This window comes from Oncorhynchus kisutch, linkage group LG4 (assembly GCF_002021735.2).
Source record: "Oncorhynchus kisutch isolate 150728-3 linkage group LG4, Okis_V2, whole genome shotgun sequence".
Lineage (NCBI taxonomy): Eukaryota > Metazoa > Chordata > Actinopteri > Salmoniformes > Salmonidae > Oncorhynchus > Oncorhynchus kisutch.
Window position 1 is genome coordinate 23,940,600 of NC_034177.2, and position 18,003 is coordinate 23,958,602.

General features: G+C 44.2%; 2 protein-coding genes across 3 annotated transcripts in view; one reads left to right on the top strand and one right to left on the bottom strand.

Annotated features, from left to right (window-relative positions):
- The window catches only part of LOC109889269 (septin-7-like), a 45,710-nt gene extending 38,397 nt beyond the window's left edge, over window positions 1-7,313 (top strand). Inside the window, exons 7-14 of one of the 2 annotated variants that reach the window (XM_020480583.2) lie at window positions 75-192; window positions 302-394; window positions 546-642; window positions 3,855-3,906; window positions 4,028-4,156; window positions 4,435-4,570; window positions 4,714-4,859; window positions 4,986-7,313. In XM_020480583.2, coding sequence (XP_020336172.1) covers window positions 75-192; window positions 302-394; window positions 546-642; window positions 3,855-3,906; window positions 4,028-4,156; window positions 4,435-4,570; window positions 4,714-4,859; window positions 4,986-5,025 — 811 coding nt within the window. In that variant the 3' untranslated portion in view covers window positions 5,026-7,313. The remainder of the gene's footprint in view (window positions 1-74; window positions 193-301; window positions 395-545; window positions 643-3,854; window positions 3,907-4,027; window positions 4,157-4,434; window positions 4,571-4,713; window positions 4,860-4,985) is intronic. The other variant, XM_031822687.1, reaches the window with a different exon arrangement.
- On the bottom strand, window positions 5,108-9,837 carry LOC109889270 (monocyte chemotactic protein 1B). Its single transcript, XM_020480585.2, has 3 exons — window positions 9,518-9,837; window positions 9,194-9,314; window positions 5,108-9,008 (listed from the first exon to the last, which is right to left on the bottom strand). Exons 1-3 carry the CDS (start codon window positions 9,579-9,581, stop codon window positions 8,876-8,878), a joined length of 318 nt encoding a protein of 105 aa, XP_020336174.1. The 5' UTR covers window positions 9,582-9,837; the 3' UTR covers window positions 5,108-8,875.
- Between the last annotated feature and the right edge of the window lie 8,166 nt (window positions 9,838-18,003).

Genomic DNA, 18,003 nt, shown 5'->3' on the forward strand with positions numbered 1-18,003 from the left:
TGACTGGAACTGTATGATGGTGCAACAACAGAAACTCAGAATAGATTTTTTTCAATGTGTGAATTCCTCTTTAGGCTAAAGCCCCTGGACATTGAGTTTATGAAGCGTCTCCATGACAAGGTCAACGTGATCCCTCTCATCGCCAAGGCAGACACCCTGACACCTGAGGAATGCCAGCTATTCAAGAAACAGGTGTGGGTGTGGGTGTGTGGTAATTATTTGTGTTAGCACAAACCCATTTTGTGTACCGGTATGTGTGTGGCAATAACTCATGTCATTTTTACCTTCAACTCATCCTCAGATCATGAAGGAAATCCAAGAACACAAGATCCAGATCTACGAGTTTCCTGACATAGAGGACGATGAGGACAGCAAGCTTATTCGGAAGATCAAGGTAGTGTGCAAAGAGAGGGAGAGAGACGGATAGTCAACCTGTATCAGTTCACACTAGTCCCTATCTGCCCAGTTTGGTTATCTAATATATTGTGGATACTGTACAGGCTCACTGATTAACTGACACTGGTCCCTCTGTCCCTGTGTGGCAGGAGCGGATGCCTCTGGCAGTGGTTGGCAGCAATGTGGTGATCGAAGTAAACGGCAAGAAGGTCAGAGGTCGTCAGTACCCCTGGGGCGTGGCAGAAGGTAGGTTCAGCATGTTCCGGGCTGGGTTCTCTGTTCTCTAGCTCAGATGAGACGAGATATTGGCATGATGTTGTTGAGGGCTGTACTGCTCTTTATTAATGTCACTCACTGTGCCATGCTTGAGGACGGAGTACAGGAGTGTGGAGATCCAGTGTAGGGAGGCTGCATGGTCTTCCCCCCCCGATAGTGTCTGACAGGGATTCTGGAAAAGGGGGACAGGGACCTAATAGGGTATCATGGTCCCCCTGACAGTAAACACGGTACCGCCCACTGACATCAGAGGGAAAGACTGTCACCCTGTTTTTTTCATCATTGGCCACAATGGATCGTTGTTGTTGTTCTCCACTTGATTTTCTTTTGTTTTAGTCCCCTAAAATACTTTTTTTTTTTCATTTAAGTGTTGCTCTGTGGTTGACCGTTTATCAGTCTTTCACTTTTTCATTCTTTCTTTTCTCTTTTTCCTTTCCATCTATTCTTTTCCATGACTGACAGAGGGCATTTTTGGTAAACAAAACCATCTCTCACTTTTTCTACTACTCTCCCTCAGGCCTTCCTCCCCTCTTCACCTTTATGTTGCTGTGACATTAGGTTGATGGTCAGTGGTCATGGAGAAAACTAAAGGCTGTTCAGTGCTGACGCTACTCCTAGAATAAAGCAAAATCACCCTCTAACTTATGTTTATAGGGGCCTAATTATCTTAATATAAAACTCTGAGCCACCTTTTATCTGTTTTTGTCATCATTTGGCCACTCATGAACACTCATACAATTATAGACATGTTAAGAGATAAAGGCGCATTTGCACAAACTTATTGTATACATAATGTCAATGTATACACATTTTGCATGCATGCTCTACAAACATTCGCTCACGTATATAGCTACACACTCTTGCTCTAAATCCTGGTGCCATGATGCTGTTTGCTGGCACTCCATATCTGTAGTTGCACTCTGTGTCCACAGGGGGTCACTCACACTAGTACACTGAACAAAAATATAAACTCAACATGCAACAAGTTCAAAGATTTTACTGAGTTGCAGTTCATAGAAGGAAATCAGTCGATTATAATTATTATTTCAATAATTAGGCCCTAATCTATGCATTTCACATGACTGGGCAGGGGAGTAGCCATGGGTGGGCCTGGGAGGGCGTAGGGCACTTTGGACCCTTACCCAGCCAATCACAATTTAGTTTTTTCTCCACAAGGGCTTTATTACAGACAGAAATACTACTCAGCACCCCTATCCCCCTCCTCTATCCCCCTCCTCAGAAGATGACCCCGAGTGGCACAGCAGTCTAAGGCACTGCATCTCAGTGCAAAAGGTGTCACTACAGTCTCTGGTTCGAATCCAGACTGTTTCATATCCGGCTGTGATTGGGAGTCCCATAGAGGGCGGCGCACAATTGGCCCAGCGTCGTCTGGGTTTGGCCGGGGTAGGCCGTCATTGAAAATAAGAATTTGTTGTTGACTGACTTGCCTAGTTAAATAAAGGTACAAAAAATAAATAAAAAGATGCCGGATGTGGAGGTACTGTGCTGACGTGGTTTACAGAGTGAGGCCGGTTGGTTGTACTGCCAGATTCTCTAAAACAATGTTGGAGGTAGCGTGGTATAGAAATGAACATTTAAATTCTCTGGCAACAGCTCTGGTGGACATTCCTGCAGTCAGCATGCCAATTGCACGCTCCCTCAACTTGAGACATCTGTAGCGTTGTGTGACAAAACTGCACATTTTTGTGGCATTTTATTGTCCCCAGCACAAGGTTCAACTATGTAATGAGCGTGTTGTTTAAACAGTTTCTTGATATGCCACACCTGTCAGGTGGATGGAACATCTTGGAAAAGGAGAAATTCTCACTAAAAAGGATGTAAACAAATTTGTGTGTTCAATTTGAGAGAAATAAGCTTTTTGTGTGTATGAAACATTTCTGGTATCTTTTATTTCAGCTCATGAAACATGGGACCAACACTTTACATGTTGCGTTCATATTTTTATTCAGTATACATTGCATATTGATGCATAGAGCATTTTACAATAAGTACCTGGTCATGAGCAAAGACATTTTTCACTGCTCTTGGCTCATTCAATGGAAACGTCCATGCATGTATCATAACCTAACAAACATTCGTAGCTAAAGCACTCTGGCTTAAAACTCCAGATGGGCAGCTGACCTCTTGCTCGTGATATTTCTGTTGTTTTAATGTCAGAGCACTGAAAACAGTGAGGGGGCAACAACCATTCAGTCCAGCATACATCAGGAGTTTTCAGCCAATCGGCCGAGGGTGTATCTTTCCATCAGCGCTACAACCCTGCTTTGTTGTGTCCCTATCACCCTTTGAACCCAACCCTCCTCCACTCCTGCCCCATCACTGAGGCTGGCCTGCCCTGCCAGCCATCATACCCCCTCATGTAACCCCTGGTTCAGTAGACAGTCAGAGTGGACAGACACGGGTTATGGAGGTCACCTGGGCTCCTGTGTGCCCTCCCTTCATCAGTCACTCAGGTAGGTGACATCTGGGGATTGGTTGGCAGATGGGGCTCTATGCATGCACCTCGTGGTAAGGTGTCCTCCTGAGATCCACAGCTGACAACGGGATGCATATTAGGTTTAGCCCTAGAGGAGGTGGGGCCTGGGGAGAGGAGCCATGTTTTGATCAGGAAAGAGGAGGAATCCACATCCTCAGCAGCAGCACAGCGTCTCTGAAGTCCTTTTCCAGAATCCCATGTGATCTTCTAACCGTGTGTTTGTCTGAGCAAAGAGACTGTATGGCCATCTAATCAGCTGAAATGAATGGCTTAGGGCAGTAGTCTGTCTGATCGGTGAGATGTTTGTCTATCTGACTGTTGTTGTTTACTCCATGTATACTAACTAAATAATGTGTCTGCTCAGTGAACAGTCTAACTGACTGAGCATGGCTCCTTTTGGCTCATGCATTTGTGTGTTGACTGTCTGTCTGTGTTTGACTACCTAACTGTCTCATCAGCTAATAGGCTGTGATTAGATTGTACACTTGACTAGCTGAGTGACCCAGTGCTTTTTGGCTCCAGAGGTAGAGATTGTCCCGTTTCATCCGAGAGCCTTTGTAATGTCATTAGACACCAATTATTATTGGGAACTCTGGGAAGTGGTGTGTATTCTACCAGTAGACACAGTAATGATGAGATTCATCTCAAAAGGTCTCTGACATCTCTCTCTCTCTTCCTGTTTCAGTGGAGAACGGGGAGCACTGTGACTTTACTGTCTTACGGAACATGCTGATCAGGTGAGAGACAGAGGATGCATGCCAAAGTGATTTATACCGCAGCATTTACAGTATGTACAGTGATATCGTTAGAATTAGTGATATCGTTATTTGAGATAACATTAGCAATTCCCTCCTGTAGGACCCATATGCAAGATCTGAAGGATGTGACTAACAACGTCCACTATGAGAACTACCGCAGCAGGAAGCTTGCTGCCGTCACCTGCAATGGAGGAGTGGACACCAGCAAGACCAAGAACCAAATGACCAGGTAGGAGAGAGACCCTAATCATCAGAGGAAATGCCACAGATCTGATATGTTGAATAGTATTCAGACAGTAAGAATCTAAATGATGTTAAGAGAACAAATAGCAATATCATTCATTTGCTATGAAGGTTATTTCATAGATGAACCTTTGGTTTGATACTTTAAGGTATTGTCATACTGTCGTTAAGTGACAGTTGACAAGACAATATTAGATGTGATTCATGAATCACTGGTCACTGTTAGTGATGCTTGTTGTCTGGTCTCTCACCTTTGACCTGTAGGAGCCCCCTTGCCCAGATGGAGGAGGAGCGGAGGGAACATGTCATGAAGATGAAGAAGATGGAGACTGAGATGGAGCAGGTGTTTGAGATGAAAGTCAAGGAGAAGAAACAGAAACTGAAGGACTCTGAGGCCGAGGTGTGTGTGTGTGTGTGTGTGTGTGTGTGTGTGTGTGTGTGTGTGTGTGTGAGAACCAATGGGGACAGGAGAGGTAGAGAGTGTTTGTCCGTGTGGGGGTGTATTTGGGTCTTAGTAAGTTTTTGCCACCCTTCCCTTCTCAGCTGGAGCGACGCCACGAGCAGATGAAAAAGAACTTGGAGGCTCAGTATAAGGAACTGGAGGAGAAGAAGCGTCACCATGAGGAAGAGAAGTCAAACTGGGAGGCACAGCAACGTATACTGGAGCAGCAGAAACTTGACGCTTCTAAGTGAGTGTCTGACACATTTACTCATCCTTGCTCTTTTTCTCTCAGACAAACATATAGTATACTTTATCTATTTCTCAATGTAATGCAATGCTGTAATGTGAAATTTCCCTTTGTCTCTTTTTACAGGACCATGGAAAAGAACAAAAAGAAAGGAAAAATATTTTAAGAGTTGAACCTATTCCTCCAATGAAATATTACAAACTTGTTTTTACATCCTTTTAGATAGTCACACGATCTGTAACCCGCAAACCACACCACACACACATATTGTACTATAGTAGACATTCCATACCAACATTCCAAATGTATGTTTCTCTTGCAGTACATGTCAGACATGGACCTCACACACCCCAATTACTCACTCTCATACAGTACATACAACACACCCCAATTACTCACTCTCATACAGTACATACAACACACCCCAATTACTCACTCTCATACAGTACATACAACACACCCCAATTACTCACTCTCATACAGTACATATAACACACCCCAATTACTCACTCTCATACAGTACATATAACACACCCCAATTACTCACTCTCATACAGTACATACAACACACCCCAATTACTCACTCTCATACAGTACATACAACACACCCCAATTACTCACTCTCATACAGTACATACAACACACCCCAATTACTCACTCTCATACAGTACATACAACACACCCCAATTACTCACTCTCATACAGTACATACAACACACCCCAATTACTCACTCTCATACAGTACATACAACACACCCCAATTACTCACTCTCGTACAGTACATACAACACACCCCAATTACTCACTCTCGTACAGTACATACAACACACCCCAATTACTCACTCTCGTACAGTACATACAACGCACCCCAATTACTCACTCTCATACAGTACATACAGCGCACCCCAATTACTCACTCTCATACAGTACATACAGCGCACCCCAATTACTCACTCTCATACAGTACATACAACGCACCCCAATTACTCACTCTCATACAGTACATACAACGCACCCCAATTACTCACTCTCATACAGTACATACAGCGCACCCCAATTACTCACTCTCATACAGTACATACAGCGCACCCCAATTACTCACTCTCATACAGTACATACAGCGCACCCCAATTACTCACTCTCATACAGTACATACAGCGCACCCCAATTACTCACTCTCATACAGTACATACAGCGCACCCCAATTACTCACTCTCATACAGTACATACAGCGCACCCCAATTACTCACTCTCATACAGTACATACAGCGCACCCCAATTACTCACTCTCATACAGTACATACAGCGCACCCCAATTACTCACTCTCATACAGTACATACAGCGCACCCCAATTACTCACTCTCATACAGTACATACAGCGCACCCCAATTACTCACTCTCATACAGTACATACAGCGCACCCCAATTACTCACTCTCATACAGTACATACAGCGCACCCCAATTACTCACTCTCATACAGTACATACAGCGCACCCCAATTACTCACTCTCATACAGTACATACAGCGCACCCCAATTACTCACTCTCATACAGTACATACAGCGCACCCCAATTACTCACTCTCATACAGTACATACAGCGCACCCCAATTACTCACTCTCATACAGTACATACAGCGCACCCCAATTACTCACTCTCATACAGTACATACAGCGCACCCCAATTACTCACTCTCATACAGTACATACAGCGCACCCCAATTACTCACTCTCATACAGTACATACAACACACACACTGCCACATCGCTCTCTTGGAGTCTCTGCCAAAACCTTAACCTTTTATGTGGGAATGCATGTGAATGTGAAAGTCAATGCCTATTCTTGACATGGAGGAAATTATGTCCCTCTGATCTGAGTTTTACACATGGCAGGCACCATGTATAGTCATCCTTTACACAAGTGTACTACAGACTGTTTTCTAGATGCTGCTCTGGCCACTTAACTTGCCTGTTTCTTCCAGTAGAGGCAGCTCAAGTCTTAGACTATTCTTAGACTATTCGCAAGCACACTCCATTGTGACATGTGTAAACACATAATCATATACAGTCTGAAATTCCCCGAACACCTGGTACATGTGCATGTTAAACACCACACTTGGGAGTGTGTGTCCAGGGGGGGGGTCACCCTGAACACCTGGTACATGTTAAACACCACACTTGGGAGTGTGTGTCCAGGGGGGGTCAATGTAGGTGGTCATTAAGGGTTTGAGTCAGGTCGGAGAGTATAAGAAAAAAGGAAAATAATTGTGTGGAATGATGACAGTGAAAAGCAAAGTCAAGATGAATAAGCCAGGTTCAGGAAAAGGGATGACCTATCTCAAATGTGTGTGTGTGCGCGCACGTCTGTGTGTTGTGTGTGTGCGTCTGCCTGTGTATGTATAACTGTAAACTGTGTTTGAGGTCCTAGATAATGCCTGATAATGCAATCAGAACCATGCCTCCGATTTTTACTAATAGAACACACATGACACGTTAACAGGAACATTGTCAGTGTTATAGCAACATTATCTGGATACTGAAGTAGATAATCATTTCCCTGATATATAGACGATATTACACAAATCGCATGGGTGTCTAAAACAATGATAACCGTGACAATGTTTTATGTGAAGTGATGGATTTTGTGGAAGCCCTGAACCTAAAGCCCTATCTATCCCTTGTCCTCTCTCTCCCCGTCTCGTCCTCTCTCTCCCCGTCTCGTCCTCTCTCTCCCCGTCTCGTCCTCTCTCTCCCCGTCTCGTCCTCTCTCTCCCCGTCTCGTCCTCTCTCTCCCCGTCTCGTCCTCTCTCTCCCCGTCTCGTCCTCTCTCTCCCCGTCTCGTCCTCTCTCTCCCCGTCTCGTCCTCTCTCTCCCCGTCTCGTCCTCTCTCTCCCCGTCTCGTCCTCTCTCTCCCCGTCTCGTCCTCTCTCTCCCCGTCTCGTCCTCTCTCTCCCCGTCTCGTCCTCTCTCTCCCCGTCTCGTCCTCTCTCTCCCCGTCTCGTCCTCTCTCTCCCCGTCTCGTCCTCTCTCTCCCCGTCTCGTCCTCTCTCTCCCCGTCTCGTCCTCTCTCTCCCCGTCTCGTCCTCTCTCTCTCTCTCCCCATCTCGTCCTCTCTCTCTCCCCGTCTCGTCCTCTGTTCTAAAGACTGTGCTGAAACCTCTATATGCATGGGTTTGTCCCAAACGCATGGTGAGACTAACACTAAGCCACACTGTGTGACACCTCAAAACCCTTACCTCTCTGAGGATCGTCAAGTTTTATTTTAATATATAATGTATGGTTGGAGAACTAAGATTTCTTAAACCCAGTAGGATCATTACAGTAAGTGGTTCATAAGCCAATATTTTAGCCGTCTTGATTTTACAAACCTGTAGAATCTTAACAGCTGCATCGAAGTCATGCAAAAGGGACAGACAACACACATCTAGTATCTAACCCCTGTACTTCTTCTCTGGTTTACATTCATAATGGAAATGACTCAATTGTAATATAATTCACAACTGAACACAAACTCAAAATCACTGTGAATTAACAGAAGACAACCTTTGACCCAACCTACACTGGTCAGTAAAAGGCTCCGTTGAGCGAAGTTCTGAAACAAACTTTTTTTAAATAGTACTTTAACCAATCCCTTATCCTAGAAACCCCTTTAAAAGGTAGTCATAACTTTAGGAGGAGTTTGTTTTTTTGTATTGTTTTTTTATATGTACACTGTTTTCAGCTTTATTTGGTTCTTCCTTTTATCATCTGTTCTCTATCTAACTGTACATTATTATATTAAAGATGAGACTTATGTTTAAGTCAAATGTTCTCATTTTATTTAAGCAGTGGATTCTCACATACAGTATTCACATAAACAAAAAGGTGTGTACATCCTAACACTCCTTCCCCAATTCCATATGTTGCAAAATAGTAATTGCTGCATTCTATGTGATAAACATGTCACTTAGAATGCATTGCTTGCATGTTGATGACGATATAGTCCTGTGAGGCTTGAGTCATGATGAGGAGGTTATCAAGGATGACTGGAACCCTCAATGCTGCTACTTGTGGCCACAGCTGCTGGCTGCTTGACCCGGTTGAAGGCTTTCTGTACCCACGGCACACTTGACTGGAAGCAAATCACTCTGCCCTCAACAGTTCTGACCCTGTTGTAGAGGGATAATGGTACAAAGGAGAAACATCAGGCGGGTTCTATTGCTTGTATGATTGTTGCAAGTCAGTGAAAGTCAGCAGTTCTTCTGTCTTCCATAACTGAGACAATGCTAGGGCCTCGAACTAAGCAGTTGTCCTTTTGGACTGTGGCATCAGAGGAAGAGGAACAAACACTTACACAAATGCTGGTCGGGGGCATCCACTGTGAGTTCTCTGGATGGAGTCGATCTTCTTGTGGGGCACTCTCATTTTGGAGAAGCTGAAACAGCAGCTGTCAGGTGATGACTCCAGTCCAAGAGCTGTGGGGGAATAAGATGTCAATTAGAACATCCTTCGATTACTATTTCTTAGCATAAGCCATAAGGCAACCGACCCAAGATAAGAATGACAAGCTCTTTACAGGTATATAATCAAAATCATGAAAGGAGTCATCTAGCCAAGTTATAAAAGGGCATATAAGCACACATTGGTTACAATCCTCATGAAAACTTAATGAACTTACGGATAGCATAGGACTGGGATACTGCCAGCAGCAATAACCCAAGAGCCAAGCAGGTAGTCTTCATGATGATTTGAGATGTCGAAAGTCTGGCGTTTGACCTGTCTTTGTTTTGGTTCCTCTGTAGTCTGAGTCCATAAGGGTTTCATCTCCTCATATAAATACTCTCAAGATGTATGATGGAACTTCCAGAGTTATATTAATATTTCCTAGAAGAGAATGACATTACGATGTCCAATTTCCATACACCCCCATAGCCTGCCAACCACTACAATATCTATCATCTTTATATTCTACTTCCTTGTCACTTCCTTTTTGAGAAGCAGGGGACTGTAAACATGAGGCGATGAAGATAAGATTAAATGCAGTGCCACCACAGTTCTTGCAAATGATCTCTAGCAACCCTTTGTCGCCGGAAAGCGAATGATGAATCATCACAAAAAGTGGATGAAGCCGTAATGGATCACACTGTATCAGCTATTTGAAGCTATGCAATCATCAACCAACATTCTTTAACAGTCTTCGAAGAAGCTGAACGTTCTGTTGTCCTCTTCCATTATTTAGTTGTAATAGCTCAAAAATGACTATACATTTACGATCACCACAAGCCTTAATAACAAACCATATTGAGATGTACAGTGCATTTGGAAAGTATTCAGATCCCTTGACTTCTTCCACATTTTGTTACGTTACAACCTTATTCTAAAAATGATTCAATTGTTTTTTTCCATTATCAATCTACACACAATACCCCATAATTACAAAGCAAAAGCAATTTATTAGACATTTTTGCAACAAACAAAATAAATTACTGAAATATCACATTTACATAAGTATTCAGACCCTTTACTCAGTACTTTGTTAAAGCACCTTTGGCAGCAATTACAGCCTCGAGTCTTCGTGGGTATGATACTACAAGGTTGGCATGCCTGTATTTGGGGAGTTTCTCACATTCTCTGTAGATCCTCTCAAGCTCTGTCAGGTTGGATGGGGAGTGTCGCTGCACAGCAATGTTCAGCTCTCTCCAGAGATGTTCGATCAGGTTCATGTCCGGGCTCTGGCTCGGCCACTCAAGGACATTCAGATACTTGTCGAAGCCACTCCTGTGTTGTCTTGACTGTGTGCTTAGGGTTGTTGTCCTGTTGGAAGGTGAACCTTTGCCCCAGTCTAAGGTCCTGAGCGCTCAGAAGCAGTTTTTCATCAAGGATCTCTCTGTACTTTGCTCCGTTCATCTTTCCCTCAATCCTGACTAGTCTCCCACTTCCTGCTGCTGAAAAACATCCCCTCAGCATGACACTGCCACCACCATGCTTCACCGTAGGGATGGTGCCAGGTTTCCTCCAGAAGTGACGCTTGGAATTCAGGCCAATGTCTTGGTTTCATCAGACCAGAGAATCTTGTTTCTCATGGTCTGAGAGTCCTTTAGATGCCTTTTGGCAAACTCCAAGTGGGTTGACATGTGCATTTTACTGAGGAGTGGCTTCCATCTGGCCACACTACCATTAAGGCCTGATTGGTGGAGTGCTGCAGAGATGGTTGTCCTTCTGAAAGGTTCTCCCATCTCCACAGAGGAACTCTGGAGCTCTGTCAGAGTGACCATTGGGTTCTTGGTCACCTCCCTGACCATGGCCCTTCTCCCCCGATTGCTCAGTTTGGCCTGGCGGCCAGCTCTAAGAAGAGTCTTGGTGGTTCCAAACTTCAACCATTTAAGAATGATGGAGGCCACTGTGTTGTTGTTGACCTTCAATGCTGCAGAAATGTGTTGGTACACTTCCCCAGATCTGTGCCTCGACACAATCCTGTCTTGGAGCTCTACGGAGAATTCCTTTGACCTCCTGATCTGGTATTTGGTCTGACATACACTGTCAACTGTGGGACCTTATATAGCCAGGTGTATGCCTTTCCACATCATATCCAATCAATTGAATTTACCACAGGGGGTCTTCAATCAAGTTGTAGAAACATCTAAAGGATGATCAATGTAAACCGGATGCAACTGAGCTCCACCAATCAGGCCTTTATGGTAGAGTGGCCAGACAGAAGCCACTCCTCAGTAAAAGGCACATGTCAGCCCACTTGGAGTTTTCCATGAGAAACAAGATTCTCTGGTCTGATGAAACCCAGATTTAACTCTTTGGCCTGAATGCCAAGCATCACGTTTGGAGGAAAACTGGCACCATCCCTACGGTGAAGCATGGTTGTGGCAGCATGATGACCTCAGACTGGGGCGAAGGTTCACCCCCCCAACAGAACAACAAAGGAGTGGCTTCGGGACAAGTCCCCAAACGTCTTTGAATGGCACAGCCTGATCCCGGACTTGAACCTGATCGAACATCTCTGGAGAGAGCTGAAAATAGCTGTGCAGTGACGCTCCCCATCCAACCCAACAGAGCTTGAGAGGATCTGCAGAGAAGAATGGGAGAAACTCCCCAAATACAAGTGTGCCAAGCTTGTAACGTCATACCCAAGAAGACACGAGGCTGTAATCACTGCCAAAGGAGCTTCAACAAAGTACTGAGTAGTAGTTTCTGAATGCACTGTGTGTATGTATGTATATATATATATGTATATATATGTATATATGTATATATATGTATATGTATATACACATTATGTTATTATATGACCCCAAAGTGTCCTGTTATTACATTTTACATTTCAGATTTACATATAATTTTTCACAAAGTAGTTTGGAGGTAGTGAACTACTTTTTCAAAGTAAGTTTAGTTGAGTAAACTACATTTTTTTTGTAGGGCTAGCTTAAGTGTAGCTTAACTTCTTCCAGTGTGAAGTAATTGGTAGCTATATATATATATATATATATATATATATATATAATAACATGTGTCATTTATCCTATTAAACACACAATGTTTCAAGTGAGACTTAGTAAGGTATGTAGTGTGTAGTTCCAATAGTTAGCTACACCGCTACATGGCAAAAAAGTAATTAACTACTGAAAACACCATCCATATTTGAATTTACTTAAACTACCACCAAGCTACTGCAAAATGTTGTTAAATTACTAGTTGAACTACATATAGTTCACTACTCCCCAACACTGTGAAAATGTCAGTGTAGGACGCTGTTGCAGAAGTCTGTGGTGTGGAGCTGTCTGTGACAAGTGGAGATTGTACAGACAACAGATCTTATCAGATATTTTTTACACACATACATACAGTAGCATTTTCATAACAGGCTGACTCCCACACACTTGCAACCCCTCATTTTCAACCCTCACCAATTTCCACAGACAGTTAATCATTGGTATTCTGCAATAATGCTAATGAGATTACTTCAGACCTCACATGTATATTCAATCAATGTTAAATTAATGTAGAATGTGTTTGGGATTTGTTGTCCCCCACAATTAAATCAGGGAGGGGACTGTGGATCTGTCTCCGTCCATACACGTTCTCATTCTTATTTTAGTCAAATCTGATATCTCAGCCAGCGCTGGCCCAATTTTGAAGACATTTCTGTGAATGATGTGTCTTGCCATAGAGATCCGGCATTTACTAAATTACACTGATTGGCCAGATGGTGGAGGTATAACAAGAGATAAAAAAAGCTAACTTTGAATGTCACACCCCTCACCCCGTTTGACCTAAAGTATGAATCAGTCAAGGATATTTGTAGTGTAACACAATTTGGTACACGTTGCGAATACTGTCAAGACTCAACATATGCAAGAACATTCATATCGACCACACGGTGGCGCTTTAACGGGCACATGTTTATATCTTGTTTTGTATTTGTATTTGTTATGGATCCCCATTAGCTGCTGCCAATGCAGCAGCTACTCTTCTTGGGGTCCAGCTAAATTAAGGCAGTTTATACAATTGTAAAAACATTACAAAACATTCACAACACACTGTGTGCCCTCAGGCCCCTACTCCACCACTACCACATATATACAATATAAAATCCATGTGTACGTGTGTGTATAGTGTGTATGCTATCGTGTGTATGCATGTGTCTGTGCCTATGTTTGTGTTGCTTCACAGTCCCTGCTGTTCCATAAGGTGTTTTTTTTTAATCAAATTTTACTGCTTGCATGAGTTACTTGATGTGGAATAGAGTTCCCTGTAGTCATGGCTCTATGTAGTACTGTGCGCCTTCCATAGTCTGTTTTGGCCTTGGGGACTATGAAGAGATCTCTTCTGGCATGTCTTGTGGGGTATGCATGGGTGTCTGAGCTGTGCCCCAGTAGTTCAAACAGACAGCTTGGTGCATTCAACATGTCAATACCTTTCATAAATACAAGCAGTGATGAAGTCACTACATTTTTCCAGCAGCAGACTATGATTGATAGCCAAAAGCCGCACTGAAGTCTAACAAAACAGCCGGCACAATCTTTTTAACATCAATTTCTCTCAGCCAATTATCAGTCATTTGTGTAAGTGCTGTGCTTGTTGAATGTCCTCTATAAGCATGCTGAAAATTTGTTGTCAATTTGTTGACTGTAAAATAGCACTGTGTCTGGTCAAACACAATTTTTTCAAAAAGTTTACTAAGGGTCGGTAACAGGCTGATTTGTCGGCTATTTGAGCCTGTAAAGGGGGCTTTACTATTCTTGATTCTTGGGTAGTGAAATTACTTTAGCTTCCCTCCAGGCCTGGGGGCACACATTCTAGTAGGCTTAAATTGAAAATATGGCAAATAGGAGTGGCAATATCGGCTGCTAATATCCTCCATAACCTTCCATCCATGCATTTATTGTAGCTGGGGATTTTAACAAGGCTAATCTGAAAACAAGGCTCCCTAAATTTTATAAGCATATCGAATGCGCGACCCGGGCTGGAAAAGTTCTGGATCATTGTTACTCTAACTTCCGCGATGCATACAAAGCCCTCCCTCGCCCTCATTTCGGCAAATCTGACCACAACTCCATTTTGTTGCTCCCAGCCTATAGACAGAAACTAAAACAGGAAACGCCAGTGCACAGGTCTGTTCAACCTTGGTCCGACCAATCTGATTCCATGCTTCAAGATTGCTTCGATCACGTGGACTGGGATATTTTATGGATAGCGTTGAACAACAACATTGATGTATATGCTGTTTCGTTGAGCGAGTTTATTAGCAAGTGCATCGGTGATGTTGTACCCACGGCGACAATTAAAACCTTCCCCAACCAGAAACCGTGGATTGATGGCAGCATTCGCGCAAAACTGAAAGCGTGAATCACTGCCTTTTAATCAGGGCAAGGCTACCGAATGATGACCGAATACAAACAATGTAGCTATTCCCTCCGCAGGGCAATCAAACAAGCTAAGCATCAGTATTTATTTTTTTTATTTTTTATTTCACCTTTATTTAACCAGGTAGGCTAGTTGAGAACAAGTTCTCATTTGCAACTGCGACCTGGCCAAGATAAAGCATAGCAGTGTGAGCATACAACAAAGAGTTACACATGGAGTAAACAATTAACAAGTCAATAACACAGTAGAAAACAAAGGGGGGGTCTATATACAATGTGTGCAAAAGGCATGAGGAGGTAGGCAAATAATTACAATTTTGCAGATTAACACTGGAGTGATAAATGATCAGATGGTCATGTACAGGTAGAGATATTGGTGTGCAGAAGAGCAGAAAAGTAAATAAATAAAAACAGTATGGGGATGAGGTAGGTGAAAAGGGTGGGCTATTTACCAATAGACTATGTACAGCTGCAGCGATCGGTTAGCTGCTCAGATAGCTGATGTTTGAAGTTGGTGAGGGAGATAAAAGTCTCCAACTTCAGCGATTTTTGCAATTCGTTCCAGTCACAGGCAGCAGAGTACTGGAACGAAAGGCGGCCAAATGAGGTGTTGGCTTTAGGGATGATCAGTGAGATACACCTGCTGGAGCGCGTGCTACGGATGGGTGTTGCCATCGTGACCAGTGAGCTGAGATAAGGCGGAGCTTTACCTAGCATAGACTTGTAGATGACCTGGAGCCAGTGGGTCTGGCGACGAATATGTAGCGAGGGCCAGCCGACTAGAGCATACAAGTCGCAGTGGTGGGTGGTATAAGGTGCTTTAGTGACAAAACGGATGGCACTGTGATAGACTGCATCCAGTTTGCTGAGTAGAGTGTTGGAAGCCATTTTGTAGATGACATCGCCGAAGTCGAGGATCGGTAGGATAGTCAGTTTTACTAGTGTAAGCTTGGCGGCGTGAGTGAAGGAGGCTTTGTTGCGGAATAGAAAGCCGACTCTTGATTTGATTTTCGATTGGAGATGTTTGATATGAGTCTGGAAGGAGAGTTTGCAGTCTAGCCAGACACCTAGGTACTTATAGACGTCCACATATTCTAGGTCGGAACCATCCAGGGTGGTGATGCTAGTCGGGCATGCAGGTGCAGGCAGCGACCGGTTGAAAAGCATGCATTTGGTTTTACTAGCGTTTAAGAGCAGTTGGAGGCCACGGAAGGAGTGTTGTATGGCATTGAAGCTTGTTTGGAGGTTAGATAGCACAGTGTCCAGAGACGGGCCGAAAGTATATAGAATGGTGTCGTCTGCGTAGAGGTGGATCAGGGAATCGCCCGCAGCAAGAGCAACATCATTGATATACACAGAGAAAAGAGTCGGCCCGAGAATTGAACCCTGTGGCACCCCCATAGAGACTGCCAGAGGACCGGACAGCATGCCCTCCGATTTGACACACTGAACTCTGTCTGCAAAGTAATTGGTGAACCAGGCAAGGCAGTCATCCGAAAAACCGAGGCTACTGAGTCTGCCGATAAGAATATGGTGATTGACAGAGTCGAAAGCCTTGGCAGTATAGAGACAAAGTAGAGTCACAATTCAACGGCTCAGACACGAGAGGTATGTGGCAGGGTCTACAGTCAATCACGGGCTACAAAAAGAAAACCATCCATGTCGCGGACCACGATGTCTTGCTCCCAGATAAAGGAAACAACTTCTTTGCTCGCTTTGTGGACAATACAGTGCCAACGACATGGCCCGCTACCAAAACCTGCGGACTCTACTTCACCGCAGCCAACGTGAGTAAAACATTTAAAGATGTTAACCCTCGCAAGGCTGCCGGCCCAGACGGCATCCCTAGCCGCGTCCTCAGAGCATGCGCAGACTAGCTGGCTGGTGTGTTTACGGACATATCAATCAATCCCTATCCCAGTCTGCTGTTCCCACATGCTTCAAGAGGGCCACCATTGGTCCTGTTCCTAAGAAAACTAAGGTAACTGAGCTAAACGACTATCGCCCTGTAGCACTCACTTCCGTCATCATGAAGTGCTTTGAGAGACTAGTCAAGGGTCATATCACCTCCACCCTACCTGACACCCTAGACGTACTCCGATTTGCTTACCGCCCCAATAGGTTCACAGATGAAGCAATCACACTGCACACTGCCCAAACCCATGTGGACAAGAGGAATACCTATGTAAGTATGCTGTTCATTGACTACAGCTCAGCATTTAACACCATAGTACCCTCCAAACTCATCATTAAGCTCTAGATCCTGGGTCTCGACCCCGCCCTGTGCATCTGGGTCCTGGACTTTCTGACGGGCCTCCCCCAGGTGGTGAGGGTAGGAAACAACATCTCCACCCTGCTGATCATTAACATTGGGGCCCCGCAAGGGTGCATTCTCAGCCCTCTCCTGTATTCCCTGTTCACCCATGACTGCATGGCCATGCACGCCTCCAACTCAATCATCGAGTTTGCAGACGACACTACAGTGGTAGGCTTGATTACCAACAACGATGAGACGGCCTACAGGGAGGAGGTGGGGGCCCTCGGAGTGTGGTGTCAGGAAAATAACCTCACACTCAACGTCAACAAAACAAAGGAGATGATCGTGGACTTCAGGAAACAGCACAGGGAGCGTCCCCCTATCCACATTGACGGGACAGTAGTGGAGAAGGTGGAAAGTTTTAAGTTCCTCGGCGTACACATCACGGACAAACTGAAATGGTCCACCCACACAGACAGTGTGGTGAAGAAGGCACAACAGCGCCTCTTCAACCTCAGGAGGCTGAAGAAATTTGGCTTGTCACCAAAAACACTCACAAACTTTTACAGATGCACAATCGAGAGCATCCTGTCGGGCTGTATCACCGCCTGGTACAGCAACTGCTCCGCCCACAAGTCTTTTCAGAGGGTAGTGAGGTCTGCACAATGCATCACCGGGGGCAAACTACCTGTCCTCCAGGACACTTACACCACCCAATGTCACAGGAAGGCCAAAAAGATCATCAAGGACAACAACCACCCGAGCCACTGCCTGTTCACCCCGCTATCATCCAGAAGGCGAGGTCACAGGTGCATCAAAGCTGGGACCGTGAGACTGAAAAACAACTTCTATCTCAAGGCCATCAGACTGTTAAACAGCCATCACTAACATTGAGTGGCTGCTGCCAACATACTGACTCAAATCTATAGCCACTTTAATAATTTAAAATTTGATGTAATTAATGTATCACTAGTCACTTTAAACAATGCCACTTTATATACTGTTTACATACCCTACATTACTCATCTCATA

Coding starts and splice junctions, on each gene's coding strand:
- LOC109889270 (XM_020480585.2), bottom strand. CDS start 9,581: ATGAAGACTACCTGCTTGGCTCTTGGGTTATTGCTGCTGGCAGTATCC. Junction 9,315..9,517: donor ATCCCAGTCCTATGCTATCC/GTAAGTTCATTA, acceptor ATTCCCCCACAG/CTCTTGGACTGGAGTCATCA. Junction 9,009..9,193: donor TGCCCCCGACCAGCATTTGT/GTAAGTGTTTGT, acceptor CCTCTACAACAG/GGTCAGAACTGTTGAGGGCA.